At 51.6% G+C, this 24,878-nt stretch overlaps 1 protein-coding gene across 2 annotated transcripts in view; it reads left to right on the top strand.

The window, feature by feature from the left end:
• Positions 1-1,492: 1,492 nt before the first annotated feature.
• Positions 1,493-24,878, top strand: part of LARP1 (La ribonucleoprotein 1, translational regulator) — a gene marked incomplete at its 5' end in the record, with an annotated part of 43,873 nt that continues 20,487 nt past the window's right edge. Inside the window, 2 exons of one of the 2 annotated variants that reach the window (XM_082006275.1) lie at positions 1,493-1,844; positions 17,862-17,888. In XM_082006275.1, the coding sequence (XP_081862401.1) occupies positions 1,493-1,844; positions 17,862-17,888 (379 nt within the window). The remainder of the gene's footprint in view (positions 1,845-17,861; positions 17,889-24,878) is intronic. The other variant, XM_082006276.1, reaches the window with a different exon arrangement.

The following is a 24,878-nucleotide window of genomic DNA, read 5'->3' as shown; positions in this document are numbered from 1 at the left end:
ATACAGGGCTGGGCTATATGAGTAGAGGACCCAGCTTGCGTTATTGCAGCTCAGGTATCACAGCATCCCCTCAGGACGCTCAGCTGGGCAGCCAGGCCAGCGGCTGCCTCTTCTGGAGTTATATATAAACTTCCTTTTGGAATTTTACCGGCCAAATTCTTTAATGTATTTGGGATGTGGCACACACTTGGGATCCCTGAGGCTGCAGCATGTGAGGTGCTCTCTGAGCCAAGAGGCTGGGTACTGAGGGATGCAGGGAGCCGAGATGGTCCCAGTGGAGCATCCCTGAGAGCCTGAGACCGCCTCTGCAGATCTGCCAGACCCCTGAGGCTGGTGCCCTTCCAAATGGAGTGCTGAGCCCATGTTTGCCTCACATCCTCTTCTTTCCTTCTAACAGCTCCGCTGTGAAATCAGCTTTTTGTCCTTTCCACGCACCATCAGCTCGGAGCTACATCTTCAGTGCCTTGTCACGCTGTCGAGTGTCCTGCGGGGTTTGCACAGATGTCTCTCAGTGCACTGGGGCTTCCAGATGAACATTCCTGGGGGAAGTGGGGCGGCTGTTACAGAAAAAAGGCCGGAGAGGCTTATTAGGAATAAAAAAAGGCACCGACTAAGGGCGACTTGAGTCAGACAGGTCGTGCTAAATGATGTCGGCGGTGCAAGTTGCCTTTTAAATGTGTATAATTTGCGTGCGCTTACACACAGGGGCTGGACCCTCGGTCTTGCCAGCTGTAAGAATTAGGGGACAGGCACCCAGGACATCAGTGACGATAGCCAGCGAGCGACATCCCGTCAGCCAGAGATTAATCCGGTATTTTAACCTCCTCAGATGAAAGCCTGCGGGTTTTGCTGGGCTCAGGACAGAGGAGGGGGTTTCCCCAGGACGGGGTTATTTCCCCAGGACACGCACCGTGGCCCTTCCCGCACCTTCCACTGGAGACGAAACCACCTGCAGCCGCCCGGCCCGTTATCGCCGGGCGTGGGTACCCGAGAGCATCCCCGTCCCTCGGCCCCGGGTCGAGGCGTGCAGCAACACCCCGCTGCGGCCGCTGCTCCCGACTCACGCGACCAGCCGGCCTCACTCGTGTTTCTGCAGCAGCGGAACCCGGACACGGGCCGGGGAAACCCGGCGGCGGGCTCGTCCCCAGCGCGGAGGGCCAGGGCGGGGGCCGGCACTCCCGCCCCGCCCGCGCGGCCCCTTTAAGCGCCCCCCCCCCCGCGACTCCCCCCCCTACCCGCGCAGCCGGGCGTTGCATCAGGCACGTGCGCGCCGCCGGCCGGCCCGCGGGGGCGCGCCCCGCCCCGCCCCTCCCCTCCCCGGCGGCGCGCGCGGGCGGGCGGGCCGGCGCGGCGCGCGCCCCCGCGGCAGTCGCGTGGTCCCCGCGCGTCTCCATATTGCGGCGGCGGCAGGGGGGGGCGGGCAGCGCGGCGGCGGCGGGGCTCGGGGGCGCCGCGTGCGAGGGGAGTTCCCCGGCGGGGCGGGGGCGCGCAGATGGCGACGCAGGTGGAGGCGCTGCTGCCCGGCGCCCCGCTGCTGCCCGCCGAGGAGCGCGCCCTGGTGCTGAAGCCGCCGCAGGACGGCGGCCGGGAGAAGGGCGAGCTGCCCATGGGCCCCGACGGCGGCCCCGCGGCGCCGCGGCTGCCGAGCGCCAAGCAGCAGAAGGAGGAGAGCAACAACCAGGAGAAGGAGAGCCTGCTGCGGGCGGGCGGCGAGGCGGAGGACGGCGGCGAGGGGGGCGGCGCGGGGCGCCGGGAGTTCATCGAGGCCCCGCCGCCCAAGGTGAACCCCTGGACGAAGAACGCCCTCGCCGCCGCGCCGGCGGTGAACGGGCAGTCGCCTCCAGGTGAGTGCCGGGGCTGGGATCGAGGTTGGCGGGGGGGGGGGGGGTTGGTTGCGCCGCCGACCGCGCCCCGGCCGGCCGCGCCATGCGGCACGGCGTGGGGACGGCGCCGCGCCTGCGGCCTGCCGGGGAGCGGGGCCGTGGCCGGCGTAAGGGGAGCGCGGCGCGGGGCGGGGGGGTGCGGTGAGTTGTGCGGGGGGATCGCTGGAAGTGGGAAGTGGCGGCGCCGTCCGTGGCCATGAGGCGGGAGCGCGTGTGCGGGGGAGGGGAGCGCGGCCCGGCCCGGCCCACGGCCATGAGGCGGCGGCGGCGAGGGGGGCGGTGCGGGGGACGCCGGGGGCCCGGCAACGGGCCCGGACACTTGGCGGCCGAAGGCGCTCGGCCGCGGCGTTCGGCGGCCGAAGTCGTTCGGCTCCCGGGCCCTGGCGGCGGGCACGCGGCGGCTCCCCCCCCCCGCGCTCCCAGCATTCCGCCGCAGCGCAGCGCAGGCAACGTGGTCGCTCCCCCGGGCGCCGCCGGCGTGCGGCTTCCCCCGGGAGCGCGGCCCGGCCCCCGCCGCTCCCCGCCGCCCCCCGGGGGCCCTTCCCCGGGCCGCGGCCTGGCGCTGCCTACGCGTGCGGCGACGGCGGCTCCCCCAGGGCGCAGGCCGCGCCGCCTTTCTCTGCCGACTCATGGCGGCGGGGCCGGGGGCTGCGGCGGCCGAGCTCGGCTCTGCCTCTGCACGCTTGCAGCCGCGAATAGGGGTTGTCAGCAGCGCGGCTGGTGGGGTTGTCCCCGTGCGGGGAAGCGAGGGGGCAGCGTCCAGCAGTAGCGACGGGGTGACGCTGTCCAAACCGCGTTCATAACCCGCTGCTGTCGTCAGCAAAGGCTGAAATGGCAGAACACCATTTCCTCGGGAGTTGGGATAGGTGCCACTTTTACCGGGAGGGCGTCGCTCGTACCTGCTTCAAGTGAATCGGTACTAAGAGGAAAAGAGAAGTTTTCACTAAGCGTCTTGTTTGGGAAAGACTTATTTTTTTCCGGCCTGTCCCTGTTAACTCTAAAATCGCCCTGCCAGATGTGACATCAGATTCCCTGTTACTGTACGTGCTTGTGTTTTGCAAGAACTGTTACTGCCTAACGTGATGATTCATCAGAGGTATTGATCTTTGGAAGATGGATGGCTCTGCAATTTCCACCTGGAAAGCTGTCGTCTTAATGGGGAGTGTAGAGGAGACGCTAATTGTGCCAGGTAAAAGTCCGTGTTCAGATTGTTTGGTGGTTTGTCATTGTACACACCAACATAAGCAAAGCTTAACGAAATCGAGGACAGTGCTGCTGTCCGCATTTACCTCTTGTGGTACAATGTAAAACTGGTCACATCGCTCCTTTGTGCGAAACCTGCGCTCCAGTGCACTGCCTTCTTGGATTACAGTGTCTAGAAATAAACCAAAAGATGCAAAACCACAAAATCAAACGTTCTGGTTTGAGGCTCACCTCCGAGGCACATCCAGATTCGTTACCAGGCCTGTCACAAAGGTGGGTGACTTGTCCAAGTGAGCAGGCACGAGATAGTCTGCCCAACACAAGAAGGGGGCCCTCGCCACTCCTGAGATGACTTCTTGAGGGAGAGAGTGTGTCGGTAGCATGCCTACCCTATAGTAGGGTCAGGGGGTAATGCTGCAACACTCAGAACTTTCTTGGGCCCAACACAACTGTCCTGGTATTCCCAAAGGTGTTTAAATAGTGGAATTGGCCAGTGGTGTGTTTTGGGACGCTTGGCAGCAGTGAGTGGTTCCTGCAGTGCCCCAGACGCTGCCACTTGGCTCTCCTCTCTCAGGGCATTGTTTCTTTTGCTGCCTGTTCGTTAGCAGAAGAGAAAACGTGTAAAATAAACACGGCTGGTGAACTCCCATGAGAGGCAGGCTGGCAGCTGACCTTGCCTGGCGGCCCTTCGCCCGAGTACCTTCTTGTAGAGTTTGCAGGCTCCTGTCATGTCTTAGCTGCTTTGGGTGGAGGGTGGTTGTTTTTTGGGTGGTTTTTTTTTTTTTTTTTTTTTTTGGCAGATGCTTACAAAAAAAAAAAAACAAACCTTCGAGCATGAGTTTGTGTGAAAGAAGGTGCTGGTGAGGAGAATTGTTGTGTTGCCATGACCTCCAGGAGATCGGTTAAGGAACATGACTCCTTTCTATACTTGAAGTGGATTGAGTACTCTTAAACTCTGGGAAGTCACTGCTGGATGTTTTTGGTTTTTCAGCAGAGCTTAGAAAACTGTCGCTCCTGATCCAGCAGCATTCTCAGAGCAGTGCCTGTGTGCTGGAGATATTAAATGTTTCCAGCCTTGATCCTGCCAGAGGTGGTGAGGAGACCAAGGAGCCTACTGAAGACAGCTCTGTGAAGATAAAGGCATCCCTCTACGACTTGTTTTACAGGCTTTGAAAGCCCTAATTTTTTATAATGATTATATTAATTACAGGCCCATAGAGCAGATTTAATGGACAAGACCTGCTCCTTAGGAGTTCACCCATTCTGTAATGGTCTGTGTTGGAATTAGTGCTTATAGAAGCAAAGGCATTGAGCTCTGGCCCAGAGAAAACAGAGCCACCTTCAAGATCTTTGTGAGTTTCTGCTGTGTTGGAATATGGAGAGGACAGAGCTTAACAAAGCCACCTCTGCTTGTTTTGAACTGTTTGACTCGCTGCAGCTGGGAAAGTTGAATGCATTGGGGGACTGATGCAGAGACTGAAGAACAGTGTCCTTTTTTGATGGATTGGGGTTTATCTTCAGAAATTGGTGCCTTGCCTACCTTGTGCGGCATTTTTATGCTCAGCGTTGGCAGTGAGGTCTGTAAAGGGGTGTTTGAGTAAACGTTTCTGTTTTTTCAGGAAGGAGGGCTATTGAAGCAAAGCCTCTCCTTGCTTCTTAACCCCTCCTCCCAAAAGCACAACGGTGTGGCAGTAAGTGGAGCAACCATTAGATCGAGTTAGACAACAGTCTGGAGTTGTGCTGATGCTGTAAGCAGAGGCCGAGGCTCAGGTGGGGCAGCACACCAGAAAATCTTCCCTGGTGCCTTGTCAAGATGTGTGTTATGTTTCTATTTGTGTGCGTTTCAGAGTCAAGGTATGGGAGAGAAGAGGGGGATTCTTTTGAGTCCTGAGATAATGTCCTATGTGGCAAGGCTTGTATTTGACACTGCTTACTGCTTGTGAGGGACACTGGCAGAGCTGGTAATGATGCCTCACTTTTACTCTCTAATGATCTAGTAGCGAGGTCTGTGTGACTGTCCCCTCGTTATTATACGTTCTCTTCTTATCATGTACATAAATGCAGCCAGCAGGCCTGACTGGCGAAGGCATGATGGTAGTGTGTGTGTCTGCAGTAGCGAAGGAAACATTTTCTGGCAAAAACAGCTTTGCACTTTTGGCTATAAACCAAATTCAAAGTATTTTCTCAAATTCTTCTATAGAGGAGAAGTGTGGCTTGCAGTCAAGACAGCTCGACCTTCTGGAACATGTTGTACTCTTTCGCTATGCCCTGCACTGGGGCTGGTGCTGATGCAAGCATTGGTGCGGACAGGTGTTAACAGCACCCCGTTTTGAAAACCTGCTGGATTTATTTCAAGAAATGTTGCATCAAGGCACTTGGCACTTCTTAATTTTTAAAGCCATTCATGTCTTGGAAGTAACAACACACAGCTTTTAATGACTGGTACTGCAGTTGCTGAGCTTTGCCCGCACTAACTTTTATGTCGGTTTTCGTTCTGGTTGCAAACGCTCAGCTGCGAGAAAGTGGTGTATTTCCTAGTGGAGATGCAGGAGGTGTTTTAATTTCTTGAGTAGAGCTTCTTGCTTGCTGTTTGGAAAATGTGCTGGGCGGATAAGCAGTGCTTTCCAGAAGGCACACCTTAGTTGCCAGCAGCAAGCGCCAGAGGTTAGCTGACTATTGTTCAGAGAGTATGTGTTGCTTTATGCTGGAGCAGAGACTGGGTTGGCTACTGGTACTGAGGAGAAGGCAGGGGAAGATTCATTAGCTTGTCACCCCTTGCTGACTAACTCCCCATAGGGCTTTCCTTGAAACCAGCCTCCAGTATAGGAGATAAGATACATGGGAAGCTTATTTTACCTTTGGCATTTCTTTGCGTTCAGAGTAGACGCATGCATCTGCCTGCTTGGGTATCTAGCTCGGTAGTGCTACACACCTATTTCCAAAGTGTTGGGCAATTTTCACTCTGTCGTGGCATGTAACTGTGGAGCTCTTCTGGCTGTTTGTTGCAACAGAGCTGCTATCGTAGCAGGAGTCCTCCTCTCCACCCCCCCAAGTTTCCTCCCTGAAATACTGTTTTCTTCCGATCCCGCAACTCATGTTTGAGTAACTCTTCCTGTCCTGTTGGAGAGAACAAGGGTAACTGCAACTCAATGCTCCAAAAAAACGTGGAGGTTAGTGTTTTCCCTCCTCTGCATACCTTTGCCCTTCAGCTTTGTGCTGGACCTTTGCCCTGTTCTGCACTGTTTGTTTCGGGAAGGCTGGGGAATGCTGTGCAGCTCCTGAGAGCTGACTCACTGGCCCTGGTTGCTGGGCTTCGACGCTTGCTTCTGCCGTGACCTCTGGTTCCAGATTGCCAGATCCGAGGCATCACTGGAGGATTCTCACCAACCACCTCCCTTACCCTCACAACTCTTCTTTTAAGCTGTTCATTGCCTGTGGTGCCGTGGGACTCTGCATGGGGATTGCATCTGGGATCATTGCATTGGGCAGTGGAAGGACAGACCTGGGTCAGATGTGAAGACAAATCGGGTGCAGAAAGCAGGGGTGGGAATGGGGGCACTGGGGCTGCAATGCTCTGCTCTTCCTTCCAAATTATGACACCTGATCCTTTTGCTGTGCTCGAACAGTGTGAAATTATCCTCAGGGGAACGCCAAATGCTGACTTGCATAGAGTTAGGTTGCTCTTTGCATACTTGAAACTACTTTGTAATGAATCTCCGACACCACCTCAGCGGTAGTGCTTCTTTGGCTAAATAAGGACATTTTAGTAGAAAGCTGTGTTGTCTAGACCAGGTTGGATGTTTTAATCCTTACAGTTACTACGGCTGCAAGAAAACTTAAATACACTTGAATACTGCCAGAGGATTGTGCTGTCGTTTATGGTGGTGCATCTCCTGGAGGAGCTCTGCTCCCATCTCAGTAACCAGGTAGACAGAGGTATGGTGGCCTCACTGTAGATCTGGAAGATAACTGATAGGAGAACTGGGAAGGCTTTTTGCTCTGCTCTTACCATAAGTCCAGTTTGGAGTACTGTTCTGTTCATTTCCAGCCATGATATGCATTAACATTAGGGTCTTTAAAATGTTACTAATACTCTTGTTGTTTTAGCATTGGAACCTTTGCTGACTTCCTACCAAGGACTTAAAGTCTCCATGCTGCTGGCTCTGTCAAATCCCTGGTTTGCTGTGCATGCAGGGAGCTCGGGGAAAGAGGTGGTTCAACCTTGGTGATACCTGCTGGGTTCTCTCATGGTTGTAATGCTGTCTAGGTGGAGCTTTGTGTGGGCAAGAAGTCGTCTCCTGGGGTTGGGTAAAGCTCTGGGTACTCTGTGTGGATGTGTGGTCTCTGGCGTGGACAGGTCTGCATTTGTCCCTTTCTTCGCTTGAGGCTGGGCTTCAGTTCCAAACTTACTCTGCGGGTCCAGGCCCTTGTTAGCTGTCTCTGAGCGAAGTTGGGAGACTTTTCTCCTTGCATTGAAATATGGCTAATCTGAACATCTAGTAGCAAAGGATACAGCTGTGTGACTTGAGCAGGTCAGAGGAGAGGTAAAAGAAAGGCTTCGAAGAAGTTAATGCAGTGCTGTGAGGACTTAAAGCAGGTACTTGTGTATTTAGGCAACAATAATGGGTGACCAGGAAAAATGGGAACTGAATTTGGCCTGGAATAAATCAATTACCAGAGTTCTTTGTGGGGGTAGTCCTGGGTCAGGGTCGGTCTGGATTGCTTGGCTGAAAGGAGAAGTGGCTGTGCACGTGAAGGTCCCGCAGCCGTGGAGTAAAAACTGGTATGAGGCATTCGGTGAAAATAGGTTTGCTGTTGGCAGTTCTAATACTGCACAAGATACAGGTTTGTGTGTGGGGTTGTTTTTTTTTGGGGAAGGGTTGTGGAAACAGTGGTCAAGTCAAGTGTCAACATGTTTCTAAACAGAGACTCATTGTGTAATTGCAGGTTCCCAGAAGATTCTCCTAACTGAACTTTCCTCTATCAGAGTACACATTTGTGCTGCAGTTTGGGGGGCTTCTGTGTGCAGGCCTGGGTGGATTGTCTTTTCTGAGCAGATCAGTGTGTGATGTGTTGTGGCTCTGCTAGTTTCAGTATTGTGCTGGGCTGCCAGAGCCACCCATAGCAAGTTGCCCGGTCTAGCTTTGGTGTGACACTTGGTATAGATTTTGCCAGGATCAAGAGCTCTTCCTGCAGCATTAAAGCTACTTGTACTGGGGGATATTCTGCTGTGACATGCAAGGAGAGGGAGGAAAGGCTGTGAATTGTCTGATCAGTGGTTTATCTTCAGTGTCCTTCTGGAGCAAAGCTGACAGGAGCCGCAGCTTGCCTTGACACTTCCATGTGTTGCAGCCTTGTATGGGAACACCCAGGGGGTAGCTGGCTTCAGTTCTCTGTGGTGGCTGTGATTTTATTTTTGGGGTTTTTTTGGGTTTGAGTCATCCTGTTCCTTTACGTTGTCACAAGTCAGAAGGATTGGTAGAGATCTCTGCTGCAGATGGGTTGGGGCTGACGGTGTGTGGGAGGTGACCATGGTGGCCTTGGCTGGGTTGCATGTTCTGGCATGATGGGTCAGGTGGAAGCCTCCATTTGCTTTAGAAATGGGCAATGGAGGTGGCTGTTGGTGTGACCGAGGTCTGTCAGTGCTGCTCAGTCTGGCTCTGGTGACACTCAGAGGTGACACAGGCACCCTTTCTTGCTTCATCTAGAAAATGGCACTCTAGTTCGCTCCGGAGCCTGCGTGGCGTGTAGAATGTGCTGGCGGGTGCAGCTTGCCCTGACCTGCGCTCTTGGGGAAGCACGTCCGCTTCGTGCCAGGTGCCCCTTGAAGTGGCTGGGAACAGGTCTGCAGCCTGCTGCTTTAGCAGGCAGAGCTGGCCTGGGACCTGGCTGCGTGCCCGCAGGTGCCTCTCTCCGCTCCTGACTTGCTCTCCAAAGTGGCCCTGGCCTCTGATGGGGCCCAGGAGAGGCATCCCTGCCCCACAAGGAAGGTGGAGGAGAAGCATCTCTGGTGCTCCGCAGTGTTACTTGTTCTGTTGCTGGCAGGTTCTGCAGACATCCCTTGGTGATGGTGAGAGTGATAGCCAGGGGTGCGGTGGGGAGAAACGGGGGCTCAGATGGGGCTTGTGAACCTCACATGTCCTTGACACACGAGCCAGAGTTAAACCATGATTGGAAAGCTGAGGGGGGGGGGGCGGCAGAAATGTGCTCTGTGTCCTTCCCACTGGGCACCGATGCGGCGGGAGGGGCTGTGTAAGCCTTGGGGAGGCGTGCATGTGGGAGCCCAGTGCTGCTCCGCTGTTCCCTGCCCAGGTATGGGGGTGCAGCCCCAGAGGCTTGGGGGGTGGTGGGAGGAAGCAGAGTCCGTCCATCCCGAGCACACTGCTGAGCACGTTTTTCCAGCTGAGCGGCAGCGTGTACCGCGCTCCTGCAGAGTGACTCTGCAGTCTGCAGGGCATGGCTGCGCGCTGGAAGGGATCCGCCAGCAAGAGGGAGGGAGCAGGGCGCTGCTTATCTCTTCTCCTCCTTTCCTGGTAGTCATTTGACTTTTTTGACTCGGGTGCTGGATGCATGATGCATGCATGGAGAGAACAGAGGGTTTTCAGGGCTAGGTAAGTTAGGTTTTAATAAGTCTGAAACACTGAGAAAAGAGGTGAGTTTTTCCTGACTAAATATATGGGGAAACAAGTATGAAAATGGAAAAACCACAAAAATGAGGAAAGAGTAGAGTTTTGTTGATGGGAAAGTAAGAGAAAAGGTGTGTGGGGAGATTGGTGTTTTACCTCCCTGGTAACTCAGAGGTGCTGCCAGAAGGTGGGTATGTTGCTAAATACTGAGCACTGTCTCTAAGCAGACTGTTTGTAGTATATATTCAGCCTTCACACTAAACCATTCTGTCTTTTTTGTTTTTTTTTCTTTATGACAGTGTTTTTGAAAGCTGCTGGTCAGTGGTACGAATGAGCGATTATTAATTTATCAAATATTATTTACTAAACTATCTCATTTGTGCACTTAGAGATGGTGAAGCTAGTGATGGAATGAAATAGTGAGAACTTACGGTTAATAAGCAACCCTCAAATGTTTGATAAGCCAACGTTCACTTCACTTCAAACTACAGGAAATTAATTTCTTCAGATTCTCCAAGGTCAGATCTTCGATTTTTTGTATTAAAAGTTGCAAAAGAAGCACGGAGTTTATTCCTGCAAGACACTTAAGATTCTCACTACAATAATTTTATACTTTTACTGTAGCCCTTTCAAGTAGTCACAAAGTCCACATGGCTCAGGAACAATGTCTGTTTGTCAGCTCTCCCCACCTCGCAGAACAAGCCTGCTGAAAATAAAGATTGGACCATAATAACAAATAGCAATGCTCTTGGCCTTATCTAGCACAAAAACCAGATATTTAAAGGAGTGACTCAAGCACTTCACCCTACCTGTGTACCTCTAGACAGGCTCACGTTGGCTGTGCAAGGGTGCAAGTAAAGGGATATATTTGTGCACAAGATCCCACCCAGCAAGACAGAAGAGCAAGTCACGGAGGTGTCTCCACCATGTGCTCAGATGACAAAGCATGAGACTTTGCTGGCTGTAGTGATATTAAATTTCACTTCCCAACTCCCAGCTAAACCTTGAGAACTTGGGGGAATGTCTAATATGATCTAATGCATCTTCTGAGTGCTCAGAAATCCTCTTTTGGCTTCCCAATCTCAGGTGAGCTCTTCTAGCTCCCCTTTTTTTAATCGGAGGATGACATATGGGACATTTGCACGCTGTGCAGGTAGGAATTTGCTCTAAGTGACCCATGTTTTTAAAATGTAAAATTAAACCTGTAAGTACAACTTTGAAGATGATTTGGAAGAGACGTGGCAGATTACAGGCAGACAACCCTCTTAGCTTCAGTTGGAGCTGAAATCCGAGTTGATCTAATTAACAGCAGAGAAGTGGAACCAAGCAATGATGGGGTTTGGAGGGTGATTGGAAAAGCTGTGTGTTTGATTACAAACCAACCAGATAGCCTGGACTGGAGGGGGGGAACATCTCAGGCTATGAGTCTGATGATTTCTAATTCAGTTAAGAGATTTAATTACGTTGTCTTCACTGTGATGCCTTGTGTATCCTACAGACCCCCTGCTTGGCCCTCCACCCGCAGCCCTAATGTGGAGAGTGTCTTGCAATTTTTGGTTCCTAGGGCTTTCACAGGGATTTATGGCATCCTTGCCTGATGTTACGGGGCATACCCATGATGCTGGTGCTTTTGAGGAGGTTAGGGGGGATCCTCTTTCATAGCAAGGCTGGATTTCTGGCTACAGTAATTGGTTCTTCGCTGTAGGGGGAAGGATCTGTCTTGCTCACTGCTTATTGAGCTGTCCTTATGCAAAGCTTCGCTGTGGTGTCTGAGACTGCCTGCCCTTCATGTGCATGCAGAAAAGCATGTTGAAGAGCAGTGTGCAATAACCTTGTTGGAGGGAAACCCTGTCCTATATCTGTTTCCACAGCCTGGGATCCAGCTGACTTCTTGGCTGTACCAAAATGGTTCCTGTATTTCAACAAGATGAGACACGTTAATTTTGCCCAGTTGTGCCTGAAGTTTTGCTACCTGTTTGATATCCAGTAGCTTAACAATTTGGGGAGGGTGACTGTGACTGTGGTCACTGGGCCCAGACTCATGTAGGATCAGTCTCCTGAAAGGCTGGAGACTTCAGGCTTACTGGTGATCAGAGGCTGTGAGGCGGGGAGCTGGGTCACCAGATGCTTCACAGGAGCAGTAATCGGGCACCTTGTACTTTCTCTGCATCTTTTCGTCCAGTGTGTGAATAGGAGCGTTAAGACTCGTGCTGGAGTGGCAGTGTTTTGCTGCCTCTCCATTTCAGAGATGAGGGGAGAAGGGGTTAATGGGAGAGAACACCCAGTGTTTGTTCTCTCCAGTGCAAGCACTGATAAGTGGATGGGAGAAAAAACAGCTGTGACCTTACAGTTATTCCTTGTGTGCCTGTGCATATGTGAGTGTTGGATTTGCAGGACTGTCTGTTTGGAGAGATCTCATTTTTTCTGGTCAGGCTGACCAACTGCATTCCCCAGAACCCTGCTGGCATCTCTAATGCTCAGAGAAGAGACCTGGACCCTCTTCCAAGCAGAACTCTGAAAGGTGCTTTTGCTGGGCAGAGTACCGGTCCAACGGGTGACCTTGTGTTCAGCCAGAGTCACAGTCCTGCTCGGTCAGCTCTGCTCCTCATCTGTCCGGAAGAGATTGAACGTCAGCATTAAGGTACTAATTTAGTTTAGTATATGGTGGGAAGTTAAAGCTAGGGAGCTATCTCGGAGAGATAATGCTCTGATTTTGGAGTAGGTGATTTTTTTTTTTTTCCAATGGTGTTTGTCTTGCAACTTGGTGAATCTGTAAGTCTTCATCCTTTTTCAAGTACGTGAAGTTAGCAGGGCACCACAGCTGAGCTTCACCAAAACCAGTGTTTATGCACTGAAAATCTATTGCAAGCATTTGTTTCCACGTGGTTTGTGGGAAAAGGAAGTCAGAGTTCACACTGGCTGCAGCTCTTCAGCCAGTGTAGGTGATGGGGGTGTCTGAAAAGGAACCAAGCCTCTCCTGGATGCAGAACAGAAAACCACTTACTGGGGTCTAGTGGGCTGGATACCGTTGCAGAGAAACTGATTTTGGAGCTGATAAATGCTTCTGTAGCTTTTTATCTTTCTTACATCGGCCTTATTGGTGTCTTCAGGCCTAGCCAGCATCAGGTTAGGGTTGATCCATCTGCCTCTTTAAGGAGTTAAAGGTACTTCTTATTGCAGTAGCTCAGTGTTGTTAAGAGGCATGGGAGGTTTGCCTGGACCTGGCAGCTGGGAAGTGTTGGGAAGATCTGGGTGGCTGAGAGCTGGACCCTCCCTGAGCCTGCTCAGCAGGTAATGAAGGAGGGGAGCAGGAAGCAAGCAAGATCTCGGGAGGGACTTAATTGGCCATGCTAATCTTTGGGTTTGGGGTTTCTTGCTTTGCTACTTTTTCCTAGCAGACCTCACCCCCTTCTCCGCTGAGTGTGGTTTTGAAAAGGCCTGTAACTGTCTTGGGGAACCTGTGCAGGCACTGCCTTGGCCTCTGAGGGGGAGCCAGGTGATAGAGATTTGAGCTGAAATGTTGCCTGGGGATGGAGAAGGATTGAAGCAGCACTGGTCTCTTTGCAGCAGACTCTGGACTATGTAATTTGGACCTTTTCCCTGCCTGTGCTGTTTGCGCTGGGAGGATTGCCATCGTAGCCAGAGGAGCAGAACTGAATCGTCCCTGCTGAGCGGCAGGTCAGATTAAGAGGCGAGATCCCCAGAGATCCTGCTCTCCACCAGCATTTCCCTTCCCCATCCCTCTCCTGGGCAGCGAGCGCAGCCCTGCAGCTTTTGAGCCATCGCAACTGAGTTCTGGTCACATCTCTGCTGCCGAGTCCCCGCATGACCTTGGAGAGGTCATTTTTTTTTGCTGACGTCCGAGTCTTTTTGTCTGCAAAACGTGGAGAATGATTTAGTTACAACTTCATGGGTCGAAAGCCAGAACAAATCAGCTGGTGTCTCCCCGTACCAGTGACAGTGTGGATGGAGCCCTGTGTCCTGCTGGGAGCGGCCAAGGAGCATTGCTATCACCTATGCTTGTACCTGTGCATGCAGAGGAGCAGCCCTCACTCAGCACACCGGTGCAGTGGTACCAGTCAGTGTGCTTTGGTGACTGGCAGGTGACATCAAGCGCACTGAGATCTTCCCACCTTGCCCCAGTTCGGAGAGCAGAAGGGTAGTTGCAGGTGGGGGTGTGGGCAGCTGGTTCTCGCTGGCGCTCCGCCTGCGGCCATGCTGCCCCTCTCGGCAGTTACGGTTGCGGGTTGCTGTAATAAAGTCAGCGTTTCTCTTGCATCAGGGCTAATGAGCTCCTCTTCAGCCGCTGCCTCCTGGGCCCTGCTGGGAAGAAGCAGCATCCATGGTGGAAGAGGGGTGCTGGTGGCAGGGGGAGTGGGGACCAGCAGTGGGTGGTGGAGATCCCTTCCCAGCTGTAGCTGCTGAGCAGGGAGAAGGCAGGTTTCCTGTGCGGGGGTTTGTCTTTGACACTGACGTTAGGAGCCCAGTTATCGGCATGCTTCCGCAGTGAGCGGGGGGAGCAGCAGAGGGGAGATGTGGTCTTGTAAATGGGTAGCCTTTCTGGACCTGTCCCAGATATCTGAATAGCAGTGGTGGCCAGATAGCCCCTGGGGAGGGGGTATGTGTGTGGATGCATGAGCTTTTCTCTTTAAATGCCCCATTTTAGCATACAGTCTCCTCCTGCATTTAAAAATACCATCAGGCAAAAATTGGGATTCTGTATCCACCCTCCAGCACCACCTCAAATAGGAAGGACTGCCCTCAATTTGGTTATGTCTCCTGGGCTTTTTGTGCAGCAGTTCTGGGCATTGGTGTTCAGAGCAAGCACCTCTGCACCGCATCTGCACCCTCATGTGACAGTCCTGAAAGGGATGCTCCACGCCTGTCCCGACATCCTGCCGGCTGCAACACGCACCCTTGACCTCTTCTTGCTTGCACCTTCCTCCACCCGTTTGCTGATAATGTGTTTTCTGCTGAGATGTAGGCTGTATGGATAATGTACAGAGCTGAGGAGGATGGTAAAGGGCTTGGGAAATACCTGGCTTGGGAGAGACTGGAGGTACAGTGAAGAGATCACTGGTTCCTGTGGTGATTATAATCCCTTTGTTGAGACACCAAGTCTTTCTGGTTTTGGGCTCATGCTGAGAAACAAAGTGTCTGCATGCAAGAATGGGAAGGAAATGTGAGACCACAGGGCCCAAATTTGGTGGGTCTTACTTGCTTGCGTGGTGATACTGTCATTTCTTGCCCCTTCCTATTTGGCTGCTTGTGGACTGTTTTGTATCGGCCCAGCAGGGCAGGCTGGATTGGGCTCGGAGGTGTGGTGCAGGCAGGGGCAGAGCTGCCTGGCTCCTACCTGGGGAGTGCCCACTGCTGGGCAAGTGGCCGGTTGGGTGGTGGAGAGCCACTGCAGAGCGTTGTCCTGCACAACATCTGGCCTGCATCAGAATGCCAAGGCAGTGGGGTGCCTTGGGAAAGCAGTGCGTGTGGTGGGAGGAATTGGTGGGCCGGGTTGGTTGGCTTCAGCTTTTCATGTTGGGACTTTGCTTGAGCAAAATCCCTGCCTGGTCTCTGTGCCTGGGTCCTTCATATTTGATTTTTAACCTTGGGACTCTTGGGAAGGGAGCTGACCTGGACAGGCAGTCTCAGTCCTGCAGTGTGCTAGATGGGCTCCTTGGAGAGCAGCCCTAGGGGTTTATCTTTGCCCTGCTGGCCACATGTGTTCCTGCCTCCTTCCCCACCATGGCTTTCTTGGGAGAAGAAAGCACTGCCTGATACAGATTCCTCTTGGGCACCTCAGGTGCTGCCCTCAATTGGCAGGCTAATTTCAAATCTAGTCACTTGTGCTTGCAGGGGAAGAAGGTGTCGCAAAGGGTAATTGTACCTGCTGGTCCTTGACCACCCCTGACTAATATGTGTCCTCCCAGCAACCCTATTTTTGAGAAGAGCAAGTCCTGCAGACGTGATTGCTCTGTGCTTGCTCTCGGCAGTGGGGAAAGCTGCCTGCAAGCCCAGCAGTCTGGGTCCCTGCTGTGGAGAGCTTGGAGACAAATCTGCATTAATCGTAAGTGTGATGAGTTGGACAAGCTCAGTCTCTCCCAGGCAAGAGGGCTGAGGACTGGAGGCAAGTGTCCTTCCTCAGCAGGAGTTGCAGTGGCAAACCTCTTGAGGTGAACATGAACAATATCTGCCCCTGATCATCATGCATGGTCTGTGCTTTCTACTGACCTAAGCAACTGAGGAGCTTCCACCGCTTTTCTAGCAAATGCGGTGGCAAATCTGCTATCGTGTTGTTGTGGTTTCTAGAAAGGACCTCTTGTGGATGGCTGGTTGTGCAGACTGTTGGCCAGGCTGTGGCGTGCATTTGATGAAGAGTTGGTTGGACAGCCTAGCAGGAATGCAAACTGGAGAACTGCACCTGGCAGGGGTATAGCAAGGGGAATGGTTGCCAAAGTCTGTAGTTCTTGGCTGGCACAAAGGAATTCCTTTTCTCAGCTACTGTAGTATTATTACTATTCATGAATTTTGTTTTTTGGTAATAGCTAGTACAGCTAGCTGATCCAAACAGGTGGGATACATGTTAACCGGTGCTTCTACCTTGTTCCTCTGCGGAGAAGCTGTCTGAGAGTTGCCCAAGTAGGAAAATGCAGAAATTGCCTCTTGTTTGGGACCTGTTAGATCAAGTACAGGGTGTTTCTACTCACTGTTGCAGGAGCCTGACCTCATCGGCAACCATCACAGAAATACAAGATGTTTAGATGTGCCTGGGTGATGTGCTGGTGGCGGGTTGCAGTAGAATATGCAATCTGCAAAGGATCCAGGCTGGTGCTTGGAGGCTTTTCTGGATGTCTTGGCTTTTCCCTGAGATCATGCCTTCAACATGGCCACAGACCATAACCTTGTGTAACAGTGGAGGGGGTTTTGATTTAACCCTCCTCCCTGACTTGCTTCTGCTGCTCATACATGGGATGAAAGCATCCCTGCATGAGGATGCCTTGAACATGGTACACTGTTAAAGGTAGATAAATAGGAGCTCTTTGGCAGAGGCGTGTTTTTGCTGTTTTTGCATTGGCTGAGCACAGGCCAGAGAGCCTTGCCCTGTCCAAGGGGTAGTCCTGGCTGCAACTCTTGTGACTTTCCAGCTGAATGTGTGTTTTGGGCAGCTGATAAGCAGGAGCCAGGGGCCTGCCCCTGTCCTAGGAGGACCTTGCCTTGCTGCCAGCCTCCCTTCCCCCTCCTCTTCCAAGTTCCTTGAAGAAAACATAGTGTGTTGCTCTCTCAAAATTGCTGTTTTCATAACTTCTGGGGAGCCTTTATCAACAGAGTTTCTCCATGTATGCCGTCCTGCAGGCTTCTCAAAAGACTGAACCTTTCATCTCATCCTTCCCAGCTACTTCAGTAAACATCTTCCCAGCAATAAATAGGGTCCATCAGGAGAAGGACCTGTACCTCTAACTGGAAGGAGCTTGGGGAGGTGGGAAGGTTGAGTAATCTGTTTTGGGATCTGAATCCCTCTGGAGTCCAGTAGCTCTGTGCAGCGGGCTGTGCTTGCTGGCAGAGCTACCTGAGGTGGGAAGGCGAAGGCTAAGGCACTGAGCGCCTGTTCAGGTGTTGGGTACGTGCTTCTGGCTGCCTGTTCTCTGGTGTAGGTGCTGTGTTGGAGCCAGCCACAGCTGTTGATGTCCCTCATGGCTGTAAAAACCAAGAGCCATTAGGAAAACGCTCGTTTTGCTTTTGCTTTGGCTGCCACCTGTACTCCCTGTCCAGTCACCATGTTAGATGCTTTCTGTGCAGGCTTCCATTTGATAACGCTGGCCCGGGGGAGCATGGGGTTGCCACCAGCTAGCTCATAGTGTGGATCTTTGTACATCTCAACAAGCTTTTTATTCCTTACTGCTGTCTGTTAGAATCCAATAAAGAAGGTTATTTATAAAAGCAATACAGTCAGGTAAACAGACTCCTTGAAAATCTTTCTTAAAACAAGTGGTTGAATTGAGGTGGGTTCCAAGCTGGATTGATGTTTAACTTGGGATACTAAGAAAATACTTCCTCTGTTTAGCTAAAACAAACAAATCAAGAGAGGAGGGACCTTTTAAATATGATTGCACTCCAGCTGCAACCAATACTGATTTTTTTTTTTCTTTTACAGATATATTTCCAACTGATGGCCAGTCTGGTATGTATTAATTAAAAATGGAATTCTTCAAACCTCCCTCTCCCATGCCTTCCCTGCACTTCTCTTTCTGCAGAGTCAGCACTAACCAGATTTAGAAGATGGTACATGAATATGGAACAGACATTAATTTAAGAAAACAAAAAACCCCGAACAAAAAAAAACTTCTCAAAAAAACAAGAGAGACAGAAAAGGCCACTTTAATATTTGGCCATTCCTGTATGGCAGTGACTTGTTTTATGCTTTCATGTAGTGATGACTACAACTGCAGGAAGGTTACTTTCCTCCCATCTGTTGTAGCATGGCAGATTTGTGTGCCCAGGTTAAAAGAGTTCCGGAGCTTGTAGGTCCTGATCATCACAGGTAACTGAAAGCATTGATGTGTCAAGATGCAAATGTAACTCAGAATTGCTGCTGTTAGTCTGTATCTTAGCTGTATACAGCTTGATGTGTCCATGAACCTGAAGATGTATATTAGAATTTGTAATATTTTGAAAAGATGCAGACTTGGTTTGTTTAGTCTGTGTGTTGGTGCTGAGTATCACTGTCAGTGACAACCGAGATACACACTACATCACCATCAGTGCAAGACCAATGAAAACTTCCTGGCTGCAGTAATGTGTGCAGCCTTGCTAGGACCAACCCTGCAGAAATGGATTGGGGTCCTAGAGAGGGAGGGGAGGCTACTCTGCATGTAGGTCCCAAATCAGGAAGGGGATGTAGTTTTTAAAAGCAGGTAGCAATGATCTCGATTCTTGCCCTTCCCAAACTGCTGGGAGCTCTTCATCCAGGTTGGCGGTGTTGAAGTGCCAAGACTGAAGGAAAGGTTTATGTTTTACCCAGTGATACCAAAACCAGTCAGTAAGATCCTGTTGTCTCAGAGCTGTAGCGCCTCGTGGAGATGTCCTGTAGCAAAGGCACTGGGAATGGGGGTCAGTGCCTGGCTTGGCCTTGTGCAACCTCAGACACGTCACTATGTCCATCTCCTACCTCCATCTTTGGCTTTGCATGGGATCACATTGCCCCAGTTCACATGATAGTGCAAGGACAAATTGCTGCTGATTGTGGAGGCATTGTGTGATCAGGATTTGGAAGTATGGAAATCAGGTCCATTGTCTTAAATGTGATCTCAGTAAAAATAACTCACTGGTTTTGAGCGATCTAGTGTAACATTGGAGACAGTGTAATTTGACTTCATGAACTGAACAGGGTGCTGGAATTGTGCATGTGTATGTGTTTCCAGAGCTCTAGCTAGCTAATGAGGCTGTGGTATATAATTAGATCGACTGGAGCATTGCAGAAGACGCCTCTGTAGGTGTTGAAGTAACCCAAGTAGTAACCCAACCCATTTGTAGGTCTTTCATGATTTTCTTGCTTTCAGAAAATGTGTGAGCAAAATACTGACTGGTTTTGAAGGAGTAAAGGTATATTCCCATCTGTTGAGTTCATAAGGGACTTTCTCCACCCTGCTGAAGTTCTGCCTTCATTGAGTGTTGGGTTTTGTCTGCCTGTGCTGCAGACTCAGATGTCCTTTTGGTTGGTACAACTCTATCCTCTGCTCTCCAGCTGGTTGGGGACCTTCGCAGCTGCCTCCAGGGTGGGGCATGAGTGTGTATCTGCAGCAAGATGATAGCGTTTCAGTGAGTGCATGTTACATGTCAATAGTATTGCAGAAAATGTTACCTACAGAGCTTGGGTTTTGGGTCTTTTTACAATCCTCTATTTTTAAGGAGATAAGTGAAAGTTTAAACAGGATTCCTCTCAATGTGAGCTGCACAGGACATTGCATAGTCCTTTCTCATGCCTTCTCCAGAAAAGCTTTAACGCTGGTGCTATGCTTTTTTCCCATGCACTAAGCTTATCTGGAAGCCCTGATATCTCAAAACACAGTGAAGTGTGAAGGCAGGGTAGCACTGCTGGTGTGGGGGCAGTGGGCTTGTCTTGGAGCATGCCTGCTCCAAGCATCAGCGTTGTGCACTCCTGAGGCTGTGGGGTTTGACTCCCTCACCTCCCTTTCATTGCTGAGGTTGTTTAACGAGTTAATTTGCTCAAGTCTGTTACTGCAAGTCACCAGGACTCCCATATCTATGTCAGTGCCTATTTTTTAAGGTTACTCTTGTAAGGCCAGGTGGATCTGTATGGCTGCTTTCTGTGGATGGAGAAGTCTGTTGTTCTTTCGCCCAAGGAAGCAGTTAGCATAGTGACGGAGGATGCTGAGTTGCGGTAAGAGAGTTGGGACTTGCATAGGTGGGGAGCCTGAGCCAAAAATCAGCCATTTTGTAGGCACAGTAGCTGTAGCGTGCCCCAAAGCATGTTCCTGCTTGTTAGCATATGGATGCTGGAGGCGTTCTGCCCTCAGCCTGGTGTCACATGCAAGCGCTATGGAGGTGGAAGGGCAGCAGTGTTTGCGTCCCGGTTACCTAACAGCATTTGGAAATAAAGCCGTTCTCGGGGAGAGGTGACTGACTTTCCTTCTGTCTCGTGCAGCAGTTCCTTGGTCCTTTCCTCTTCCCACATTCAGCAACTAGGATTTGGGAGCTGTGAGATGCTTTTCAGAAGAAGGCACTTTGAACCTTGTGATGTGGAGTTCAAGTCAAAAGCCGAGAGGCTTCAACAGTCTTGAGAGATGCGGTGCTGGGCTTGGCAGTTTGGTGGCAGAGCAGGGGGATGGATTCTCATCCTCGCCGTTCCTGCTGTTAGAGGAAGGCTGTGAGGGCATGTCTCCACCTGGACTTCTGGACATGTTGGCCGTGAACACCTAACCTCTCTGAGAGGCTGCTGATGCTGTGCACGTCCCAGGAGCTGTTGCTGCATGGGGTGGTGAAGTTCGCTGTCTGCTGTTTAAGGAAATGCTTTTGCTTTAAGTGGATTTCCTGCTAGCTTTGTGTGCTGTTCCTGGTTCCAGTTGGTCAGGAGGTGCCCTCCTGGCATGGTGCACCGCAGCCAGCTCTCCTCAGTGGTGGAGGATACTGGCCTTTTTAGTCTCGCCTCTTAAGGGGCTGCCTCTGGGTGATTTAACTGCTTTTCTCTGTACATCTGTAATACTGGTGTGCCCTTGCTGAAATGCAGAGACCAGAGCTGACTGCAGGGTGCAGTTGTGGATGCATTGGTGTTCAACATAGCAGCAAGTGATCTTCTGTCTTGGTCTTGCTGTTCCTGATGATTTTTTTTTTTTCAAATCTTTTGCTGCACTCTGAGCTGATCATTTTGGAGAATTGTCAGCAGTGGCTGAGATATCTTTCTTGAGTTATAAATGCCACTTTGAATTGAATGCTATGAAGTTCTTCATAAAGAGATGTGGGAGATGGTCTCACTGCAAGGAAGCAGGTTTTAATCCTTTATAAAGAAAAGGTTGGGAGACTGGCCTTTAAATTAGGAAAGTGCTGTGTTGCACTCTTTTGTACCTGGCTGTTGCTGATTCCTTTAGGAAGGCTTACTCAGATTAGGGTGTTTTTACACTTTTGTGGTATGTATTGAGACGGGGAAGGCAGCCACCTGTAGCACTGGAATTACCTGGATTAGAGAGCGTGGTTTATGCAGCAGGATCCATGTGATTGTGCACTCAGGAAGGAAGTTGGCAGTACTTGTTATATCAAAGTTACTTAGAAAAATCCTCAAATTCACTACCATTGGCTTAAGGTGAGGGGCATAAGTGAGGATGTAAATCAGGTTGGCTGAGGTACAATAATCTTTCAGTAGCAAAAAGGGAGCCTTTCTGCCTGCTCTCACAGGTTGCAAGAATATTTGTCTGCCTTGTTGGTGTTGCGGTTTTAATGTTCTGGATTTGCACAGGAATAGGGGCTTCCCCCCACGGCTTAGTTTAATGCAGGTGGTTCTGGGACTGTAGGATTCTTCAGCTCATTTCTGGATATACCTTGCTTAGTGGGTGACCTAGATCTGGCCTCCCTATGTTCCTGGGAATGTTTGTTGCACCTGGTTCTACCACCGAATCACTATTGCTTTCCTCCCACCCCAAGAGATGGGGCTGGATTTCTGCATGGTGGTGGCTTTGTCTTCCTTGGTCTTCCTGCTGCTCAGTGTCCTTTTGTTATACACAGGTCTGCAGCTGGCCCAGTGTAGGTTTTGAGCACGAGGTCTAGTGCTAGTTTTGCGAGCGGCTACTGCACAGGGAATGCACTGGTCCTGCAGACATCCCTCTGCAGAAGTAGCCAAAGTTGGGTACAGGAATCACAGTGGGGAAGAATGATGTTATTTAAATTACTTCATGGTGTCCTTTCTAGAAACCCAGTCTCTGGCTTTATTCTTTAAGACGCCAGGTTTTCCAGAGGCGTGTTTTTTGCAGTTTGCACCTTTGCCTTTTATGACCCCTTGCCCCCTCCACTGGCAAGGGCAGTGGGAGCTGCGCAGACCCCTCCTAGACAGTGCGAACACTCGGAGCTGGAGGGTCTCGCAGCAGGCGCTTGGCGCTCTGTTCCTGTCTCTTCGTTGTTAAATATTTATAGTGAGATGTACCAGATGCTTCCCAGGAAGGGTTTTTTTCAGCTTCCAAGTCCCCAGATGCAGCTGCAGAAGAGGCTGACGGCCATTAAAGGGATCATGTCAGTGTGACGCCCTGGCTTCGGCAGCGACGTGGTGACCTCTTCTTGCTCATGCTATGGGCACCGCTGGTTGTGCTGTCTCATCGGCCACAGTGGGATGCGGGTGGAGAGCACCCCTCTGCTGATGACGAGATTAATGATGTCTGGTCCTCAGGCTTTTTTTTTTTCTCCATTTGAAGCTCTTCCACTGCAGTGGGAGGGGGAGTGAGTGATGCTCTTGGCTTTTGTTGCTGCATACCTTTTTTTTTTTTCCTGGGACCTTCTCCCCACAGCAGTGGCCCATGTGTGTGGCCATGGCATGGCTGCCTTTGCTCCCTCTCCGTTCTTGGCATGGCCATGTCTGTCTTGTCTTGTTCGCCTAGCCGCCCTGCAGAGGGAGGGGTGGGCTGATCCAGGTAAGCCCGTTGCCAGCTCTGAGCATCACCAGCCCTGGGCATGCAGAGGCCAGCAGCCAGAGCATCGTTGCTGAATGCCACCCCTGTGCTGGTCACGCTGATCAGGATCCCAGTGTGCCTCCTGCTTTCCAGATAAGGTCCAGGACCTTGGGCTGGGCCCCGTTTGTTGCTCTTGGGGCTTATCAGCTTTTGCTGCTGACAAGGTGACCCACTGTGCAGCACTGAGGATGGAGAGGGAAAGTCCCCTTAGCCTGGGCTGCACTCCGGTCTGGCCCCCCTGGGACATCCAGTGCATGCGCATGCAAACTGGGCTCACTCCAGTGCCGGGCGTCCCTATCTCCGTGTTACAACTGCTGGCTGGATGAGGGAATTCCCGGGTGCCATGGAGGTAGGATCTCTGGAGGTGGCAGGTCAGCTCCTCCAAGGGGGGGCCAGGGACGGGCAGGCTCGCTAGGTCATCGTTTTTCCAACTAAATATAGTTGCCAGAGCTTTCATAAGGCTGGGATTTTTGCATCACGTGACTGTCTTATCCCTCCCGGCCGGTAGTCGGTCAGAGTAGGGGATCGTGTGTCTGAATGGGTAATAATTAACTGTTAACTAGCTTTTCATTAGAGCCTGGCAGAACAGGCAGAGCCGTGCAGCAGAGGTAAGCAGGAGTGGAGGAAACTGCTCCTGGTCCCTCCTGGAGGGTGGACACCCCCCTTTAATTTGCAAATCAGTTGCCCCCAAAGGTGAGTGGGTTGGGTGTTTTTTTTGCTGTGTTTTATAAGGAGTTGTGAGTCTTGCCATGCCTTGTGTGTCTGTCCTTGCTGTCCTTCCTGCTCATGTCACCTCTCCTTCTCCCCCACCACTGATTTTTATTTTTTTAGGTCATGAACTATCAGCTGGTTTCCAGGCTGGCTTGGAGGAGAGCCTGACCCCGTGGCTCCTCCACAATTTGGCCTGCCTGCATGCCCCCGGCCCCTGCAGCCTTGCCCTGGGCACTCTCCTCTCCCAGCACTGAGGTGTCCTTGCTGCTCCTCGCTGCCCTGAGCAGCAGCTGGATCAATTCTTGCCTTTTCTCAGGGGCCCCAGCCTGCTTATGACGGACTGACGCAGTGTTTGCCTGGGAGCACCACCGGCTTTTCCAGACCTTCTCCCTGAACCATTTAACCTGACAGAGTGTTTGCTGGTGTCCTTGGAGGCTCTTCTCATCTCATGATGGCAGAGGAATTGCTGGCTAAATGCTCTGCTGGCTGGAGACTTGTCTGCACCGGACACCTGGGTCAGGCACTGGTGCTGCAGTAGCCTCTCCTGCTGGGGTGATGGGTGACTTTCTTCCTGCTTAGGGAGAGCAGGGTGAATCACCAACTGTGGGCACCTGAGCCAACCCAGCTCCCTCATTTTGACAGTTTCTAGAGTCTGGTCAGCTGGTTGACCTTGGCTGTGTCCCCAGTGTGATGCCTCCTGGGGTCTGGGAACCACTGGTTTCCCAGCAAAGACCCCTTAGTTTAGAGCTCTGTTTTCCTTAGAAAACTGGGGGGGATTCCTGTGCTGTCTCATTGTGCATGAGCCTGGCGTGTCGGGGATCAGTGTAGTGGTGTGAGCGTGGATCATGTGTCAAAAATTTCCTAGAAAACCTCTTCGGGGAAGAGTGTTGCTTGAAAAGGTGGTGGAAGGATGTCACTTGCCCTTGAGAGAGTTCATTTGCTACCCTTAATAGTAGCCATCTGTGCCAGGAAGAATCCACGGTGTCCTCGCTGATGCTGGACGTTAGAAACGCCTGTCGGTATTTGTTAGCCCACTCGTTCTGGAGTGTAGCTTGGCCACAGGTTGAAGCATTTCAGTCTTGGACTGGGAAGCTGCAGGGAGGATTGTTAGGCATCTTTGATAAGTCCAGACCCTTCCTGTCTCTCATCTGCCCTGGAGATAAAAGTCAGACCCTGCAGGTAACTTGTGCTTGCAAAGCGTGTAACAGTTACGTGCATTTAAAAAGCAATACTATTCATCAGCTCCCTGTGGCCAGGGTGGTGTTAGATCTGGTGCCCCTGCTTGCTCT

Source organism: Phaethon aethereus, assembly GCF_964289735.1.
Source record: "Phaethon aethereus genome assembly, chromosome: 14".
Taxonomy (NCBI): Eukaryota; Metazoa; Chordata; class Aves; order Phaethontiformes; family Phaethontidae; genus Phaethon; species Phaethon aethereus.
This window is presented reverse-complemented; position numbering and strand designations above follow the sequence as displayed.